Raw genomic sequence first — 15,519 nt, 5'->3', positions numbered from 1 at the left:
TTTTATCACCAGAGAAGCATATCTCCCCATTGCAGTGTCTCAGAATCAGATGCCTCTTAGAACTAGGGTATGTCATGTTTCAGCTTCTTTTCTTTATGTGTAAGTTGTGATACAGTTTCATTTCACTGCAGTGAGTATCATGGTGCTGTGGTCTTCCAGGTCTGAGCATTGCATGGTTTCCGTTACTTTTTCTTTAAGTTGAACAGCACTTAGCATGCTGTTCTGTTTCATCAGTTTGTCCTGAGTGTAAGCTTCAGTCAGAGAGTGCAGTCTGTGTTCCTTAGGAACTCATCCCGGCTTCCTTCTGCAGCAGCCTCTCTGTAGCCTTTTATCATACGGTGTATCTCTGTAGCCTTTATCTTACAGTGTGTCTCTTGTGACTACAGAGTGCTCCCTCCTGCTTGCTGGGCCTGGATACCTGTTCTGATTTAAAATTGGGACAGAGTGAGTCTCACAGACAGGGCTATGGGAACAGCCCTGCCTCTGGCTCTTCTCTCTGAGCCTCCCTCTCAATAGGAAATCGAAGCTGACAATGCCTCCCTTGAGAGCCCTTGAAGGGGCACATGAACTGGCCCGTGTGCCCAGGCCAAGAGGATCCTCGGGAGCAGAGTCCACACTGACTGCAGCAAGCAGACCCCAGTACCTGCCACTTTGCTCTTCTGCCAGAGCTGGAGCCTTGACCTGGTTTGTCTTCCAGGACTCTAGGGAAGAACAGCAATTATGGCATACTCTTGAGAGTGTTGTCAAGTCCGTATGAACAGTGAGGCTGGTTTGTAATGCAGAGATGTGGAGGAGGCCTGGGCAGCTTATGGACCCCTCTCCTTGCTTTCCTAGAATGCAGAGAACACTTTACAGCAGAAGAATGAAGCCATTGCCTCCTTTGAAGGAAAAACCAATCAAGTGATGTCCAGCATGAAACAAATGGAAGAAAGGTAACCACTTCCCTGGTAGACAGGACATCTATAGAAGGTTCAGGGCATGCTTGGACAGAAACAACCACAGAGTCTCACTGAGAAGTACAGACAAATTGGGTTGACTGTCCTTCCTTGGCCCACCCTATGTCTAAGAAAAAGGCTGGGTGCACCAACCAGTCTAACCTAAGCTCTGGTCAGTTAGTCAGGCTGTTGGCCACTGCATCAGAATGTCCTCTCAGGCTTTGGAACTAGACAAAGAGTGGATTGTCACTGTCACATTCAAATATCAGCTCAGCAGTGGATCAGAATAGAATTTCAGGGGCCAGAGAGATGGCTCAGCACTTACGAGCACTGACTGTTGTTAGAGAGGACTCGAGTTCGGTTCCCGGCACCCATGTTGGGTGGTTCACAGTGACCTCTCACTCCAGCTCCACAAGATCTGGTCTCTGCAGGCTCCAGCATACACACTTGTGCACGCATACACACACACACACACACACACACACACACACACACACACACACACACACATAAAATTTAAAAAATGATAGCATCCCAAAATAGATATACACAAATGTGGCTGCTTTTTGGGAAATGGGATGCTACTCCATAGAGCAAAGGCAGTCTTTTTTTTAGAGGGGTGTCTAAGACAGGATTTCTCTATGTAACTCTGGCAGTCCTGTAGACCTACCTGGCCTGGAACTCAGAGATTTACCTGCCTCTGCCTCTGAAGTGCTGGGATTAAAGGTGTGCGCCACCTCTGCACAGAAAAGATGGTCTTTTCAGTAAATAGTGTTGGAGCAATTGGTGCTCTGTCTGCAAACCAGTGACTCTCAGCCCACATCTCCAATATGACAGAACAGCTGGCTCAAAAGGCATCATAAATTTCAATGAAAAAATCTTAAAAACCATTTGGAAGGAAACAGAAAACTAGAACTTTGGAGTAGGCAAAGAGATTTTTTTTTTTTTAATGTATATGAGTGCTCTATCTGCATATGCAACTTTATGCCAGAAGAGGGCATCAGATCCCACTAGAGATGGTTGTGAGCCACCATGTGGTTGCTGGGAATTGAACTCAGGACCTCTGGAAGAGCAACCTATGCTCTTAACCACTGAGCCATCTCTCCAGCCCCAAGATTTCTTTTTGAGGTAGCGTAAAAGCATGACTATATCTTAGCTGATGTTTCATGTACTGTGAAGAGACACCATGACCACAGCAATCTTATTTAAAAAAACAAAAGCAAAACATTTCACTGGAGCTGGCTTACAGGTTCAGAAGTTCAGTCCCTTATCATCATGGCAGGAAGCATGGTGGCACACAGGCAGACATGGTGCTGGAGAAGGAGCCGAGCACTCTACATCTGGATCAGTGGGCTGCGGGGAGAGCGAGATAGACACTGGGCCTGGATTGAGCATTTGAAACCCCAAAGCCCACCCCCAATGACAAACTTCCTCCAACAAGGCCACTCCTCCTAATCCCTGTCAAGTAGTGCCATTCCCTAATGACCAAGCATTCAAATATATGCGCCTCTGGGGACTATTTCTATTCAAACCACCATGACCTGTAAGAGAAAAACTTGGTGAATTAGACTGTATCAAAATTCTCAACTTACTGGGCAAGGTGTCACTGGCCTTTAATCCCAGTACTTGGGAGGCAGAGGCAGGAGGATCTGTAAATTCAAGGCTAAGCCTGGTCTACAGAGAGAGTTCCAGGACAGCCAGGACTGCACAGAGAAACCCTGTCTCAAAAAGCCAAAAGAAAAAAATAATAATAGCAATATAATAATACTTTAAACTTTCATCCTATGAAACATAGTTAAAAGAATTAAAAGAGTATTTATTAATTTAGAGAAAATTTGCAGAAGTCTGACAACAAACTTATATTAGACTATATAAAGAACTCTCAAAAAACAAGCCAAATAGTTCAGCTAAAAACAGACGAACCTGTGGGGGATGGCTCTGCGGTTAACAGTGCTTGCCCTGGGAGAGCTTGAGGACCTGAATTCAAATCCCCAGAACCTGCATAGCAATGTGCAGTAGCACGGACCTGTAAAAATGACGTGCCTATGGCAGGATGAAAGATAAAGACAGCGAAGTCCATGGAAGCTCGTGGACCAGCATACCCTGTGTACACAGTGGTGGCAAATAAGAGCCTGTCTCAGGCAAGGTGGGGAGTGTTGGACGGGCACCCCAGGTTGTCCCCTAACCTTCGCATGCACACGGTGGCACATGCGCCACACACACACACCCAAGGGGAAGAAAAAAGACAAAAAACAAAACAAAAAAACCCCAAAACCTAAGTGTGGTGTGCACACCTGTAATCCCAGCCCTGAAAAGACTGAGGCAGGAGGATCACAGACTGAAGGCCAACCTGGGCTATAGCTAGTTTCAAGCTAGCAAGACCCAGTCTCAAAAAGAAAAAGAAAAGGTGGGCCAAGACTTGAGCATGCGCTTTAGCAAGCAGGCTATGTGGATGGCAGATAAGCACATGAAAAGATGGAGCAATTAGCTGAGCTGTGATGGCACACACCTTTAATCCCAGCACTTGGGAGGCAGAGGTAGCCTGATCTCTGAGTTCAAGGCCAGCCTGGCCAGAGTTTCAGAATAGCCAGAGATACACAAAGAAACCCTGTCTCAAAAAATATAAAGAGAGGGAGGGAGGGAGGGAGGGAGGGAGGGAGGGAGGGAGGGAGGAAGGAAGGAAGGAAGGAAGGAAGGAAGGAAGGAAGGAAGGAAGGAAGGAAGGAAGGAAGGAAGGAAGGAAAGAAAAGATGGAGCAGCATCCACCGTGTAAATTCCCGTTCAGGTGACAGGCTATTCATGGAGGTGTACACCTGTGTGTGGTACATATTTGTGGAGGTGTACACCTGTGTGTGGTACATATTTGTGGAGGTGTACACCTGTGTGTGGTACACACTGTAGCTGTGGTAGGAAGATCATGATTTTGAAACCAGTCTGAACTAGGTAGCAAGTTCTGCAGCCTAAGCTACAGAGCAAGACCCTTTCTCAAAAAAAAAAAACAAAAAACAAAAAAAAGGAGGGAGGGAGGGAGGGAGGGAGGGAGGGAGGAGACAAGCAGCTCAAGCCAAAAGTTTTTCAGTCTGAGAGGTGTGAGCCGTTCCTTACAAAGACCGAATGTGTCTGCTTGGCGTTGCCTCCAGGTTACAGCAGGCGGAAAGGGCCAGACAGGGGGCGGAGGAGCGGAGCCACAAAGTCCAGCAGGAGCTCAGCGGAAGGGTCAGCGCCCTGCAGCTCCAGCTGGCCCAGCTGCGCGACCAATGGTAAGGAGCCGGGGCGCCTGTGAGAGGTCAGCTGAGAGGACTAGGGAGTGGCTTCCTGCCTTTCTTCTTGTCTCCAAGAAGAAAGAGGAGGAGATAGGCAGTCTCCCACCTGAGTTCACCCCTGCAAGGCCGGTCCGCATGAGAGTGTGTACGCTGCTTCACAGACGAGAACTGAGCAGGCAGCCTCCCGGGGCCAGCTGTGTCCCCAGCCTCCTCAGCTGGTGAAAGATGAGTCAGATCCAGCCAAGCTCACCCCTGACCCTGGTCACTCTATCCCCCCCCTCCTTGGGAGCCTCCTGTCTACTGAATGTGGGCTGTAAGAAGCCAGGCGGATACTGAACTTTGTTGCCGCGCTATGGTCCTTGTAGTCCTCAGTGTTTTCCACTCATTGGTATAAACAGCCAAGTGTGTACCTGGCAGCCCCTAATCTTTTGGGGGTATGGGCGACCCTACAGGAGGAGGCCTGGTTTCACTCCATGTCAGGGTTTTGATGTCCATGCGGCCATTCAGATGGTTCCCCCTATCTTGTGTGGTAGATGGTGGGTCTTCCATGGAAATCTCCCACTGCAACTAACTCTAGTTCACTCTTGGACAAACAACAGCTCAGGTCTAGAGAAAGAACTGAAATCAGAAAAAGAACAGAGGCAAGCTCTCCAGAGAGAGTTACAGCGTGAGAAAGACACCTCCTGTCTGCTCCAGACAGAGCTACAGCAAGTGGAAGGACTGAAGAAGGTAAGATGGCCGCCGGTGGGAAAGCTCTGCGTCTTCTCCAGAACCCGCTGCCAAGGCCAGGCTCTCCAGTGCCTCTGTGTGGGAGCCGGGTCTGGAGCACTGTTCCCGCCCTGTGCACAGGGCATCCATCCTAAGAGGAGATGGCAGAGGCGAGGGTAAGCCATGGAGTCAGCCACATGGGCCAGAGAGGAGCTGGAAAGAGCAGATAGAGAAGCAGAGGCCTAGGAGAGAGCCGGCCAGCCATCCGTGTACCGGGGTGGGAGTGGGGGTAGGGGGTGCCCCCTACAGGTGGTCTTAAAACCAGCTACTGTGGCGAGCTGGTGCTGGCCTCCTGTCTGGGAAACTGTGAGGAACCAGTCAACATTTTCAGCAAAAGCCCATGTACGTGACTTCTCCCCAGAGGTTGGCTGGCCATTCTTCCCAAAGCTCAAGTCATCCCAGGAGACAGGCAGATCCAGACCCTATAATCATCCCATGCTCCATTTCCTTCTGACATCACTTCAGTTCTCTGGGGTCCCCAGTGTCACTTTCAGAATGGCCTGGATCCTGTGAGCAAGTGGGTGTTGCCCTGGTGACGTTCTTGTAGAAGCAGCTCTCTCAGGGAAGCAGTATGCTCTCTCAGTGACAGCAGTATGCTGGACTGATTTCCTGGATACCCCCATGCACCCTAACATCAGGCTCCCAGACCTGCTGACCCCAGGGCAGCAAAGCCAAATGTGCGCTCCCCTCCGCACAGCCTGGTGGACCAGGCAGCTGTAGAGTAGAAGTGGGTGCCGCCGTGCAGCGTGGGCCCAGAGGCCCTGCCCTGCTGTTGGGAAGAGCTTCAAGGGAAGGACGGGGCGCAGGAGCCAGGCCAGGCTCAGAGGGGAGGGGAGGACACTGGACCTGAAAGGACCCAGGAAGTGCCTCTGTCACGGAACATACCCCCCTCAAGATACTTCAGCCTGCATTTGAATTCTACACACCATAGCAAGCTTTTTCGTTGGCTGCCAGCTCACAAATAATGACACAGAAACTTATTATTAATTATGAAAGCTTGGCCTTTAGCTTAGGCTTGTCCCAACTAGCTCTTATAACTTAAATTAACCCATTTCTATTCATCTACACTCTGCCAATTTCATTGCCCCTCTTCCATCCCACACCTCCTGTTTCCTCCCTGTGTCTGGCTGGCGACTCAGCCTGTCTTCTTCCCAGAGTTCTCTCTGTCCCCGGAAGTCCTGCCTAGCTATTGGCCATTCAGCTCTTTATTAAACCAATCAGAAGATGCCTTGGCAAAGACATATCTTCAGTGACGCCATCAGGGAAGGGGGCAGAGACACAGTTCCTCACTGTCACTCACAGCAGCCTGGGGGTTTTGAGACAGGGTCTTTCTGTGTTGCTCTGGCTGGCCAGAAACTTTATATATAGAGAGAGCAGACCAACCTTGAACTCACAGAGATCCGCCTGCCTCTGCCTCCCAGATGCTGGGATTAAAGGGGTATGTCACCATGCCCAGCCCTTTCATCTTTTAGAGACCTTGACCTTGACAAATCCAGGGTTTGGTGAAGAAAAGAATTCCAGGACCAACCAGTACAAAGTAGTTGGAGGGTTTTTTTTTTTTGTTGTTGTTGTTGGTTTGGTTTTTGTTTTTTTGTTTTGGTTTGGTTTGGTTTGGTTTTTTTTGGTTTTTCAAGACAGGGTTTCTCTGTGTCACTTTGGAGCCTTTCCTAGAACTCACTCTGTAGCCCAGGCTGGCCTCGAACTCACAGAGATTCGCCTGGCTCTGCCTCCCTAGTGCTGGGATTAGCAGTTGAAGTTTAGAAGTATTTTATTAAATGTATTTATTTTGTGTGTGTGTGTGTGTGTGTGTGTGTGTGTGTGTGTGTGTGTGTGTGTGTGTGTGTACATGAGTGTGCACGTGTGGAAGTTAGAGGACAGCTTACAGGTATCAGTTTTCTCCTTCCACTCTGTGGATTTAGAAGTCAAATCAAGTTGTCAGACTTGGTGGAAAGTATCTTAACCCACTGAGCCATCTCCCATACCCAGAGACTTTTTTTTTCTTTTTCTCCCAAGGTATTTTAAAATAGACTTTAGAGCAGGGCGGTGGTGGCACACACCTTTAATCCCAGCACTTGGGAAGCAGAGTTCAAGGAACCAGAACAGCCAGGACTACACTGAAAAACCTAAATTAATTAATTAATTCAATAGACTGAAATAGACTTTAGAGCCCATGGGATGGCTAAGCAGACAAAGGAGCTTGCCTCTAAGCCTGCCCACCTAGGTTCGATCCCTGCAGTGCTCAGGGTAAAAGGGGAGAACAGACTCCTGAAGGCGACCCTCTGACCTCCCCGTATGTGTGCCCTTACCCATGCACGCACATGCAGACACACAAAGAAGTAAGTGTAAAAAAAAAATTTAAAGCCACTTTTGAAGGATGTTATGGAAGGGGAGTAACTTGTGTTTTGTTTTGTGATAGGGTCTCTTGTAGCCCAGGCTGATCTTGAACTCAGTATGTAGTCGAGGAGCACATTGAGCTCCTACTGCTGTCTTCACCTCCAGGAACTAAGATCACACAACGCCTTACTATATCCAGCCCAGATAACTGTGCGTTTAAGACCCAGCCTTTAGTGGACAAGCAAAGCTTTACTTGTCCGTTGGAGTAACTGTTTTTGTGTTTTTAAGACAGGGACTATATGGACAGGGTCTCACCATGTAGACCAGACTGGCCTGGATCTCACAGAGATCCACCTGCTTCTGTGTCCCGAATACTGGGGTTTAAGGCGTGAAGTATATGCCACCAGGAACAGCAAGTGCAGCGCAACTGCCCCCCTGTTTGGGTTTTGGGTTTTAGAGACAAGGTTTCTCTGTGTGACCCTGGCTGTCTTGGAACTCACTCTGTAGACTAGACTGGCCTCGAACTCAGAGATCCACCTGCCTCTGCCTCCTGAGTGCTGGGATTAAAAGTGTTGGCCAACATGCCCAACCCAGGTAACTCTTCTTAACTGACCTGAATGTATCTCTCCCTGTCCTGTATCCTTGGATCCATCTTAGAACCACTTGTAGTTGTTGTTTGAGAGGGTCCCACTGTATCATCTGCCCATAGCGGGTATGAAGTTATCCACAAGAGAACCCTCTCTTGGCTGATATTCACACAACAAAACTATTCTTTGCTTCTGCAAGACATTCTGATCTCCTGACCACACTGGTTACTAAACATTTAAAAAAGGAAAATGTAGTTGTGTGTGACATGTGGCTTGTCTATTTCAGGAGCTACGGGAGCTCCAAGATGAGAAGGCGGAGTTACGGAAGGTCTGTGAGGAGCAGGAGCAAGCCCTCCAGGAGATGGGACTGCATCTCAGCCAGTAAGAGCCCCCCCCATGCAAGGCTAGATCTGTGCACCTTCCAGGCCTGGTGCTGGAAGAGCGAGCCAGGAAGCCTCGCAGCTGTTCCTCGGTGACCTCAGGAAGCCAGGCCGTAGGAGGCAGCTGTGTGACCCCTGGTCCCTTGAGGATTATTTTCTCCTGTGACCAGACACTAGTGCATCTGGCACCTGGCAGGGCTAGCAGAGAAAAGTTCCTCTTGCTCCACCCATGACCAGAGCACTGGAGAGTTGTGACCTTTAACTGCAAGGATGCATGTAGCCAGAAGAGGTTTAGAGATGGGAACCAAACGAGAGAAAGCTAGAAAAATTCAAGAAGTATGAGAATGTACATAACCTTTTGTTTTGTCTGGAAAGTTGGAAGGTCTCCTATTTTGTTTTTTAAATAGTTTATTTTTATTATTTTTGAGTGGTGAGGTGGTATATTCACATAAGTGCTGATGCCCTCAGAGGCCAAAGGCATTGGGTTTCCTGGAGCTGGAGTTACAGGCAGTTATGAGCCACCTGACGTGGATGCTGGCAGCTGAACTCAAGTCCCCTAGAGCAGCAGTGAGTGCTCTTAACTACTGAGTATCTCCAGCCCCAAGGTCTCCTACTTTGCTGTACGAGTGTAATACCAAAGATTGTTTTAAGACAATCTTACGATGTATCTCAGGCTAGCCTTGAACTTGGCCTTCTGCAGCCTCCATACCAGGATTAGAGCATGCACCACCATGGCTGATAGAAGGTCTCCTGTTACTAAGAAAGGAGAATGAATGTTCTGGCTTTGGCCTCTTTCAAGTGCAAACAAAGGCTGCTCATTCTCTGTTCTCTCCCAGCATCTTTCTGGAGATACACAGGGCTACTGTTGGGCAATATACCGCTCTGACCCCTAACCCTCTCGCATGCCCCACACTGCTTTCTCCTGACCCGGTACTTGGTGTGTTCTGCCCTTTTCCCCACCCCAGCCTACTCTCCCTGAGCAAACACAAGGCCAAGTGTCTGTCCCCATGCCAAGCACGGGTCAACTCCTTGGGCAGCCCAGGAGCACTCTCCAGAAGCAGATGTGGAGCTGGCTGGAGGGGACTACTTGGGTTTATACCTGGGACTCTCTTCTTCCTGTCCCCACACTAGATGGACACAAAGCAGAGTCAGACCCAATGGTCCTCAAAGATGTCAGTGATTTTCTGACTTTGGGCATGTCTCAGTGCTACCACCTGATCTAGCTTTGGAATCCTATCTGGAGATACTCAGTCACCGTGTCTCTCAGAGCCAAGCCGTGTGGCTGTAGCAGAGTTAGGTGTACATACAACCCAGACAGGATGGCCCAAGTAGCCACATTCCCCCGTCTTCCCTCCCTGCAAGCCCATGCTGGCACAGCCTCTGGTCCAGTAAGTCGGCTAAACTTTTTCTGCAGCTGGACAGGGAAGGGGCTGTCTGCTGGTCACTAATGAAGGCCACCGTGGTCTTCTGAATGTTCTGGTGCTGTTTTCTAAGGAGCAAATGCTTTATTCTCAGCTATAGGAACATTTGCAGTTTCTGTATCTTGGGGACTTGTAGACACTCCCCAAGTTGTTTCCTAGAGGTCTGTGTGGACAGGCTACCATCTTGACCTGGTCTCCCAAGGTCTGTCCATGGGACAGCCTCTGGTCCAGCCCGTCTGCTGGCCTTTTTCTACAGCTGGACTAGAGAGGGGCTACCTGCTAGTCACTAATGAAGGCCATGGTGGTTTTGAGTGTTCTGATGCTGTTTTGTAAGCTCTGGCTTAATTCACCTGTCTCTCAGAAACCACTTGACACCTAGAAATCTAAGACATTTAGACTAACCAGCTTTTAAGGCCCCAGGTGTGATAGTACACACCTTTAATCCCAGCACTCAGGAGGCAGAGGCAGGCAGATCTCTGTGAGTTCAAAGCCAACCTGCTCTACATAATGAGTTCTAATACAGGACCATAGTCAGACCCTGTCCCAAAAAGGGGGCAAGAGCTGTTGCCAGGCATGGTGGTAGACACTGTTATTCCCAGCATTTTGGGAGGTAGAAGCTGATAGGTCTCTCTGAGTTTGAGGCTAGCCTAATGTTCATATCAAGCTCCAGGCCAGCCTGGAACCTGAGACCCTGTCTCAAAAGCGTAAGTAAAAGATAGAAATAAGAAAGGGCTCTGGCCCCAGGGCTGCTGTCACGTGTCCCTGCATCAGCCTGCAGGGCACCTCTGAGCCTGGGGTGGGGCGGACCTAAAAGGCCTTTGCCAGTCGTGGTAGCACATACCAATAGGAAATACTAAAGAGGTGGAGGCAGGAGGATCACCAAGCTGAGGCCAGCTTGAACTACTCCTGGGACTGGGAAGGTGCCTCATTGGATGAAGCATACTTGCCATACAAGCATGGGTACTGGAGCTTGGATCCCCGGCAGCTACATAAAAAAGCCATCCAGTGTGGTGATCCACCTGTAATCCCAACACTCAGTAGACAAAGATCCCCCGGGTGAGGTGGCTGGCTCTACTAGCCAAGTCTGGGAGCTCCGGCTAAGGAAAGTAGAAGAGTGATCAAGGAAGATACCAACATCTTCCTCTGGCCTCTACACATGCATTTGTACCCATATGACATATGTGAACAAGCATGTGCACATACATACACACCACACATACACACACAAAAAAGTCCAAAAGGTTTCCCTAGATCACCAGCATGTAGAGTTTCATTTTGTTTTGTTTTTGTTTTTTGGAGACAGGGCTTCTCTGTATTGCCCTGGCTGTCCTGGAACTTGCTCTGTAAACCAGGCTGGCCCTGAACTCACAGAGATCCACCTGCCTCTCCCTCCCCGAGTGCTGAGATTAAAGGCGTAGTGTTTCTATCATTTTTGCAGATGCAGTTCTACCAACCTAAACCTTGTTCAAATCTATCTTTATGTGAAGGAATTGTTCATCCATTAAAGGATGGAGAGTTAGTGGAACCTCCCAGCCTGCCCCTTCTGGACGTGCAGTGGGCTGAACAACCTCCAAGAAGCCTGGGAGATTGAGGTCTCTACCGAGAGTGGCAGCTAGGCCAGGACTCCCTGGCCTTACACAAGTACATTAAATGCAGGGACAGCTACCCAGAGAAGCCAGAGCTAGACATCCAGAGCTCATTCGCCAGCCTTCTTGTTTGTTTGTTTATTGATACAGGGTTCCTCTTTGTAGCCCTGGCTGGCCTGGAACTCACTTTGTAGACCAGGCTGGCCTGGAATCACAGAGATCAGCCTGCCTCTGCCTCCTGAGTGCTAGGATTAAAGGTGTGCGCCATCACGCCCGTCTCATTCCACACTCATAAGGGCAGCCACTTCCGTCCTTTTTGACCCTCGTGGGCTTGCAAGTCTGCTCTTAAGCCACATGGTCCCAGGTTACCAGACACATGAGCTGGGACGTGAATAGACAACCTCAGGTCACACAAAAATGGGAAGCACTTGAAAAGAACCCATGTTTTACCCAGCAGTGGTGGTACACACCTGTAACCCTAGCACTTGGGAGGCAGGTGGATCTCTGTGATTCCAGGCTAGCCTGATCTACAGAGCCAGTTCCGGACAGCCAGGACTGTTACACCGAGAAACCCTGTTTTGCCCTCTTCCTACTCCAGTGTTCCACACACAGCCGTAGTCACTACTTTAGCTGTGCCGCAATCTGTCCTGCTAAAACAGTTGTCTTTTTTCTTTACAGGTCCAAACTAAAGATGGAAGACATAAAGGAAGTAAACAAGGCACTGAAGGTATCCAAGTTACTTATATGAGCAAAGTCACTTACACTGATCGCGGTGGAGCACACCTCTATTCTGGTACTCCAGAGGCAAAAGCCCTCCATCTCTGGATTCAGGGCCAGCCTGCCTAGTCTACATAGCGAGCTCCAGGCCAGCCAGGGTTACACTGTCGAAAAATAAAATAAAGACTGCTTACTGTCTCCCCCACAGTGGTGACAACACAGTACCACAGGCCTGTCTGAGATGGCCGCAGGTGGACAGGCATGAGCTGGAGGTTTCTCTAAGCCCCAGCTCTTGGTAGGCACTGTGCCCAGTGGCTGTCTCTGACCTGCTGTGTGCTCGAGAAGGTAGCAGACGGTGGAGCTCTGTCCTGCACACACACAGGGGGCCGGGAAGAGAGGCCTGCCTCGCCGCCCGGTTGCCACAGCAGAGCAGAAAGAAGCTGCAAGGCAGAAGGAGGCCCCTTCACAGCGGGAGGCCAGGCTGTGCAGCCCCCGCCAGCCCAGCAGGTGTATGGATCCCCAGCTGCTCCTGCTCTTTAAATGAAGGCCCTTGATTATAACTGTTATGAGCTGCGGGCCTGTGTCTTGCCATGCAGTATTCGTATGACGGTGGCAGCGGACAGCTCCAGAGGGCCCCAGCGGCCTGCTTCTCTGGCACAGTGAGGCATGTGGCAAGGGGCCCTTGACCCCTTTGATCACATACAGAATTCCTAAGGAATGATACTTCCCAGATCAGTTTTTCCCTGGTAAAAACTTGCAAAACACCCTTTTCCAGAGCCTCCCTTTCTCTTAGGTAAGGCAGCAAGCTATTTCCCAGAGGCACTGAGGATGCAGGGCTGGCTGGGCAGAAGAGCTTCATTCACTGAGCCCGAAGGCGTTCCTCCCCTACACGTTGTCTCTCTGTAGAGGTCCACATCACCTGTTTGAGCCTAGCTTGGATCTGGCTAGCCTTCCCTCCTGCCAGTTTAGCTAGTCATGGGATCATGTCTCAGGCTGGGCCTGGGGTTGCAGGCACCACTGTGACTGAAGTGACCTCAGGTAGAGAGGACTTCTTAAAGGGGCAGGGGAGTGGATCAGCCGTGATCTCGGCCAGGATGCTGAGAGCAGGCGCTTCGTTAGGATTTGTGAATGCCACCTGCCGCCAGTGTGACGGAAAGACTCCATCATTCCTCTGCGGCTACATCTGGTGAAACAGCAAGGCCTCCCAAGAAAAATAGGGAAAGTCACAAGACAGTAGATGCAGCCACCAGGGGCTGATCGGAGGTGAAGTTCTCAGGTCTGTTTTCTTCCTCAGGGCCACACATGGTTGAAAGATGATGAAGCAACCCACTGTAAGCAGTGTGAGAAGGAGTTCTCCATTTCCCGGAGAAAGGTATGTAGCGGCCACTTCCGCCCCAGATTCTCCTCCCGCTTCCGAAAAGCCTGTCTCTGCACTGCAGCTATGCCTGTTCGTCGGCTGGAGGCCCTGGCCCCACGTCCTCTAATGACCGACTTGCTTGGAGCAGAGTGGCTTCTCGGTGGCGCTGCCGAGGCAGGTGTACCCTGGCAGCCCTCTGTGTGCAGCAGGACCGGTTAGTTACCTGACTGACTCAGGCAAACCACCATAGGAAGCTGAAAGGTGTCGGGTCAAAAGAACCTCACTGGGTGAACTGGGCCTGTGTCTACCCATGTAGCCTGCTGCAAGGCTCTAGTAACAGAAAGTCCTGGGTGCCTTTTTGGTCCATGGTAGTGGGAACTTGAAGTGTCTCATCAAAGACCAACTGGACAGAGAATGGACTTGGAAAAGTGCATAATCCTGGGCACTTAGGGATCATCACTACACAGGGAGGTTTACCCTCCCAGCCTATCCACGGCTGTGGGCTCACCACCTCTCCACTCCCGTCCATAGCTTTCATCTGTGGGAAAGAGAAGCCAAAGTGCCAAACTAAGTTCAGTTCAGAATAGGAAATGACCTCCCATTTGTCAAGACTTGCTGAAGGCTGAGGCAGCAGTCTGGCCATCCCGCCATGAACAGTCTTGTGCAGTCCAGCCTAATTGTCTATAGAGCCAGGAGCAGAGGCTATCCAGGCTGAGCTTGGCGTCCATCACATGCCCAAAGAACCCAACACTGCCAGGTGTGGTGATGATGTCTTTAATCCCCACTGTCAGGAAACAGGGACAGAAGCAAGTTTCATGCCAGCCAGGGGACACATAGTGAGACCTTATCTCCCCACCAAAAAAAAAGGGCGGGGGGGGGGGGGGGGGCGAGTTGGGGATTTAGCTCAGTGGTAGAGCACTTGCCTAGCAAGCACAAGGCCCTGGGTTCGGTCCTCAGCTCTGGAAAACAAAAACAAAAAACCTAACTCCAGTAAGTACCAGATTCTTGGCCCGTTTATAAACCACCGCTGTCTGCCCCAGTCAGGAGAGGCTGGCTGAGAGCATGTTGAGTCTAAGACATGGCCGTTAGAGAAGCCAGGCTTTACAAAGCACAGTAGGTGTGGGGTTGCGTCTCCCCCGTTGTCTTGACGGCCTTTTTCCTGTCTTCCAGCACCACTGCCGAAACTGTGGCCACATTTTCTGCAACACGTGCTCCAGCAACGAGCTGGCCCTGCCCTCCTACCCGAAGCCGGTGCGTGTGTGTGACAGCTGCCACACCCTGCTCCTGCAGCGCTGCTCCTCCACGGCCTCCTGAGGCCGGCAGCCACCAGCAGGGACCTTAACCTGCTGACCTCCACCCTCCGAGTGGAGGAAAGCCTCAGGTACAGTGCCAAACTCTGCGTCTCCAGAGACCTGCCAGGGCCCAAGAGAATCACAGGAGAGAATGAAGCCCTCACCAGGCTGTCAGCCTCTGACGACAGCGCCGGCGGCAGCTGAGCATTTGTCCACGGTTCGTGTGGAGCCAGCTCCTCCGGTCCGACACGTCTGTGTCCTCGGTTATGTCCTGGCTCTGGGACAGGTGGAACCTCATGACTTTGCTACTGTCACTTCCACTTTTCAAAGGACTAACCTGTCCTGCAGCAGTCGCACTGGTACAGCATCATCTCTCCTACCCACATCCCATAGAAACCTCCATTTCTGCAGTGCTTTGGACTCATGGGTCTGTCAGTGTGCCTTGTCTGCTTCCACACCCACCATTTGCCATCATGCCCCTGTCAACACCTATCATTGGCCCTGCAATAAAATCCTTTATTTTTCACTCTTGTACAAAGTGCTGGCCTCCAGCTTGCCTGTGGAGGGCGCTGCGAGGCCTGGGGAGAAGGGCCTGCCGGGTTTGAGCTCTTCGGCTGTTGTGTTGCTGGATTCAGGCTGCTCCACCCAGGTGGACCAAGGCCAGGGTAAAGGACCTCCCTCAAGCCTGTCACCAAAGTCCAAATGCCTATTTTCCCAGATGCCTGACTTGCAGTGGGGTTACATCCTCATTGCGATCATGTAGGAATGAGCCAAGAATGGCCACTGTACACCTCACTTAGCAAGCCTTGAAAGTGCTTAGGACATTGAGCTTGCAAATAGGCAGACTCAGCCAACACAGCTCCTTTTTGTTTTGAGACA

General features: G+C 50.5%; 1 protein-coding gene across 4 annotated transcripts in view; it reads left to right on the top strand.

Moving 5' to 3' along the window:
- The window catches only part of Rufy1 (RUN and FYVE domain containing 1), a 54,829-nt gene extending 39,663 nt beyond the window's left edge, over positions 1 to 15,166 (top strand). For all 4 annotated transcript variants that reach the window (XM_076578269.1, XM_042283931.2, XM_076578270.1 and 1 more), the window contains exons 12-18: positions 835 to 932; positions 4,076 to 4,195; positions 4,798 to 4,927; positions 8,174 to 8,268; positions 11,953 to 12,001; positions 13,286 to 13,363; positions 14,519 to 15,166. In XM_076578269.1, the coding sequence (XP_076434384.1) occupies positions 835 to 932; positions 4,076 to 4,195; positions 4,798 to 4,927; positions 8,174 to 8,268; positions 11,953 to 12,001; positions 13,286 to 13,363; positions 14,519 to 14,662 (714 nt within the window). In that variant the 3' untranslated portion in view covers positions 14,663 to 15,166. The remainder of the gene's footprint in view (positions 1 to 834; positions 933 to 4,075; positions 4,196 to 4,797; positions 4,928 to 8,173; positions 8,269 to 11,952; positions 12,002 to 13,285; positions 13,364 to 14,518) is intronic.
- Positions 15,167 to 15,519: the final 353 nt, after the last annotated feature.

This window comes from Peromyscus maniculatus, chromosome 8 (assembly GCF_049852395.1).
Source record: "Peromyscus maniculatus bairdii isolate BWxNUB_F1_BW_parent chromosome 8, HU_Pman_BW_mat_3.1, whole genome shotgun sequence".
NCBI lineage: Eukaryota > Metazoa > Chordata > Mammalia > Rodentia > Cricetidae > Peromyscus > Peromyscus maniculatus.
The sequence above is the reverse complement of the archived record's forward strand: the minus strand, read 5'-3'. Positions and strand labels throughout refer to the sequence as shown.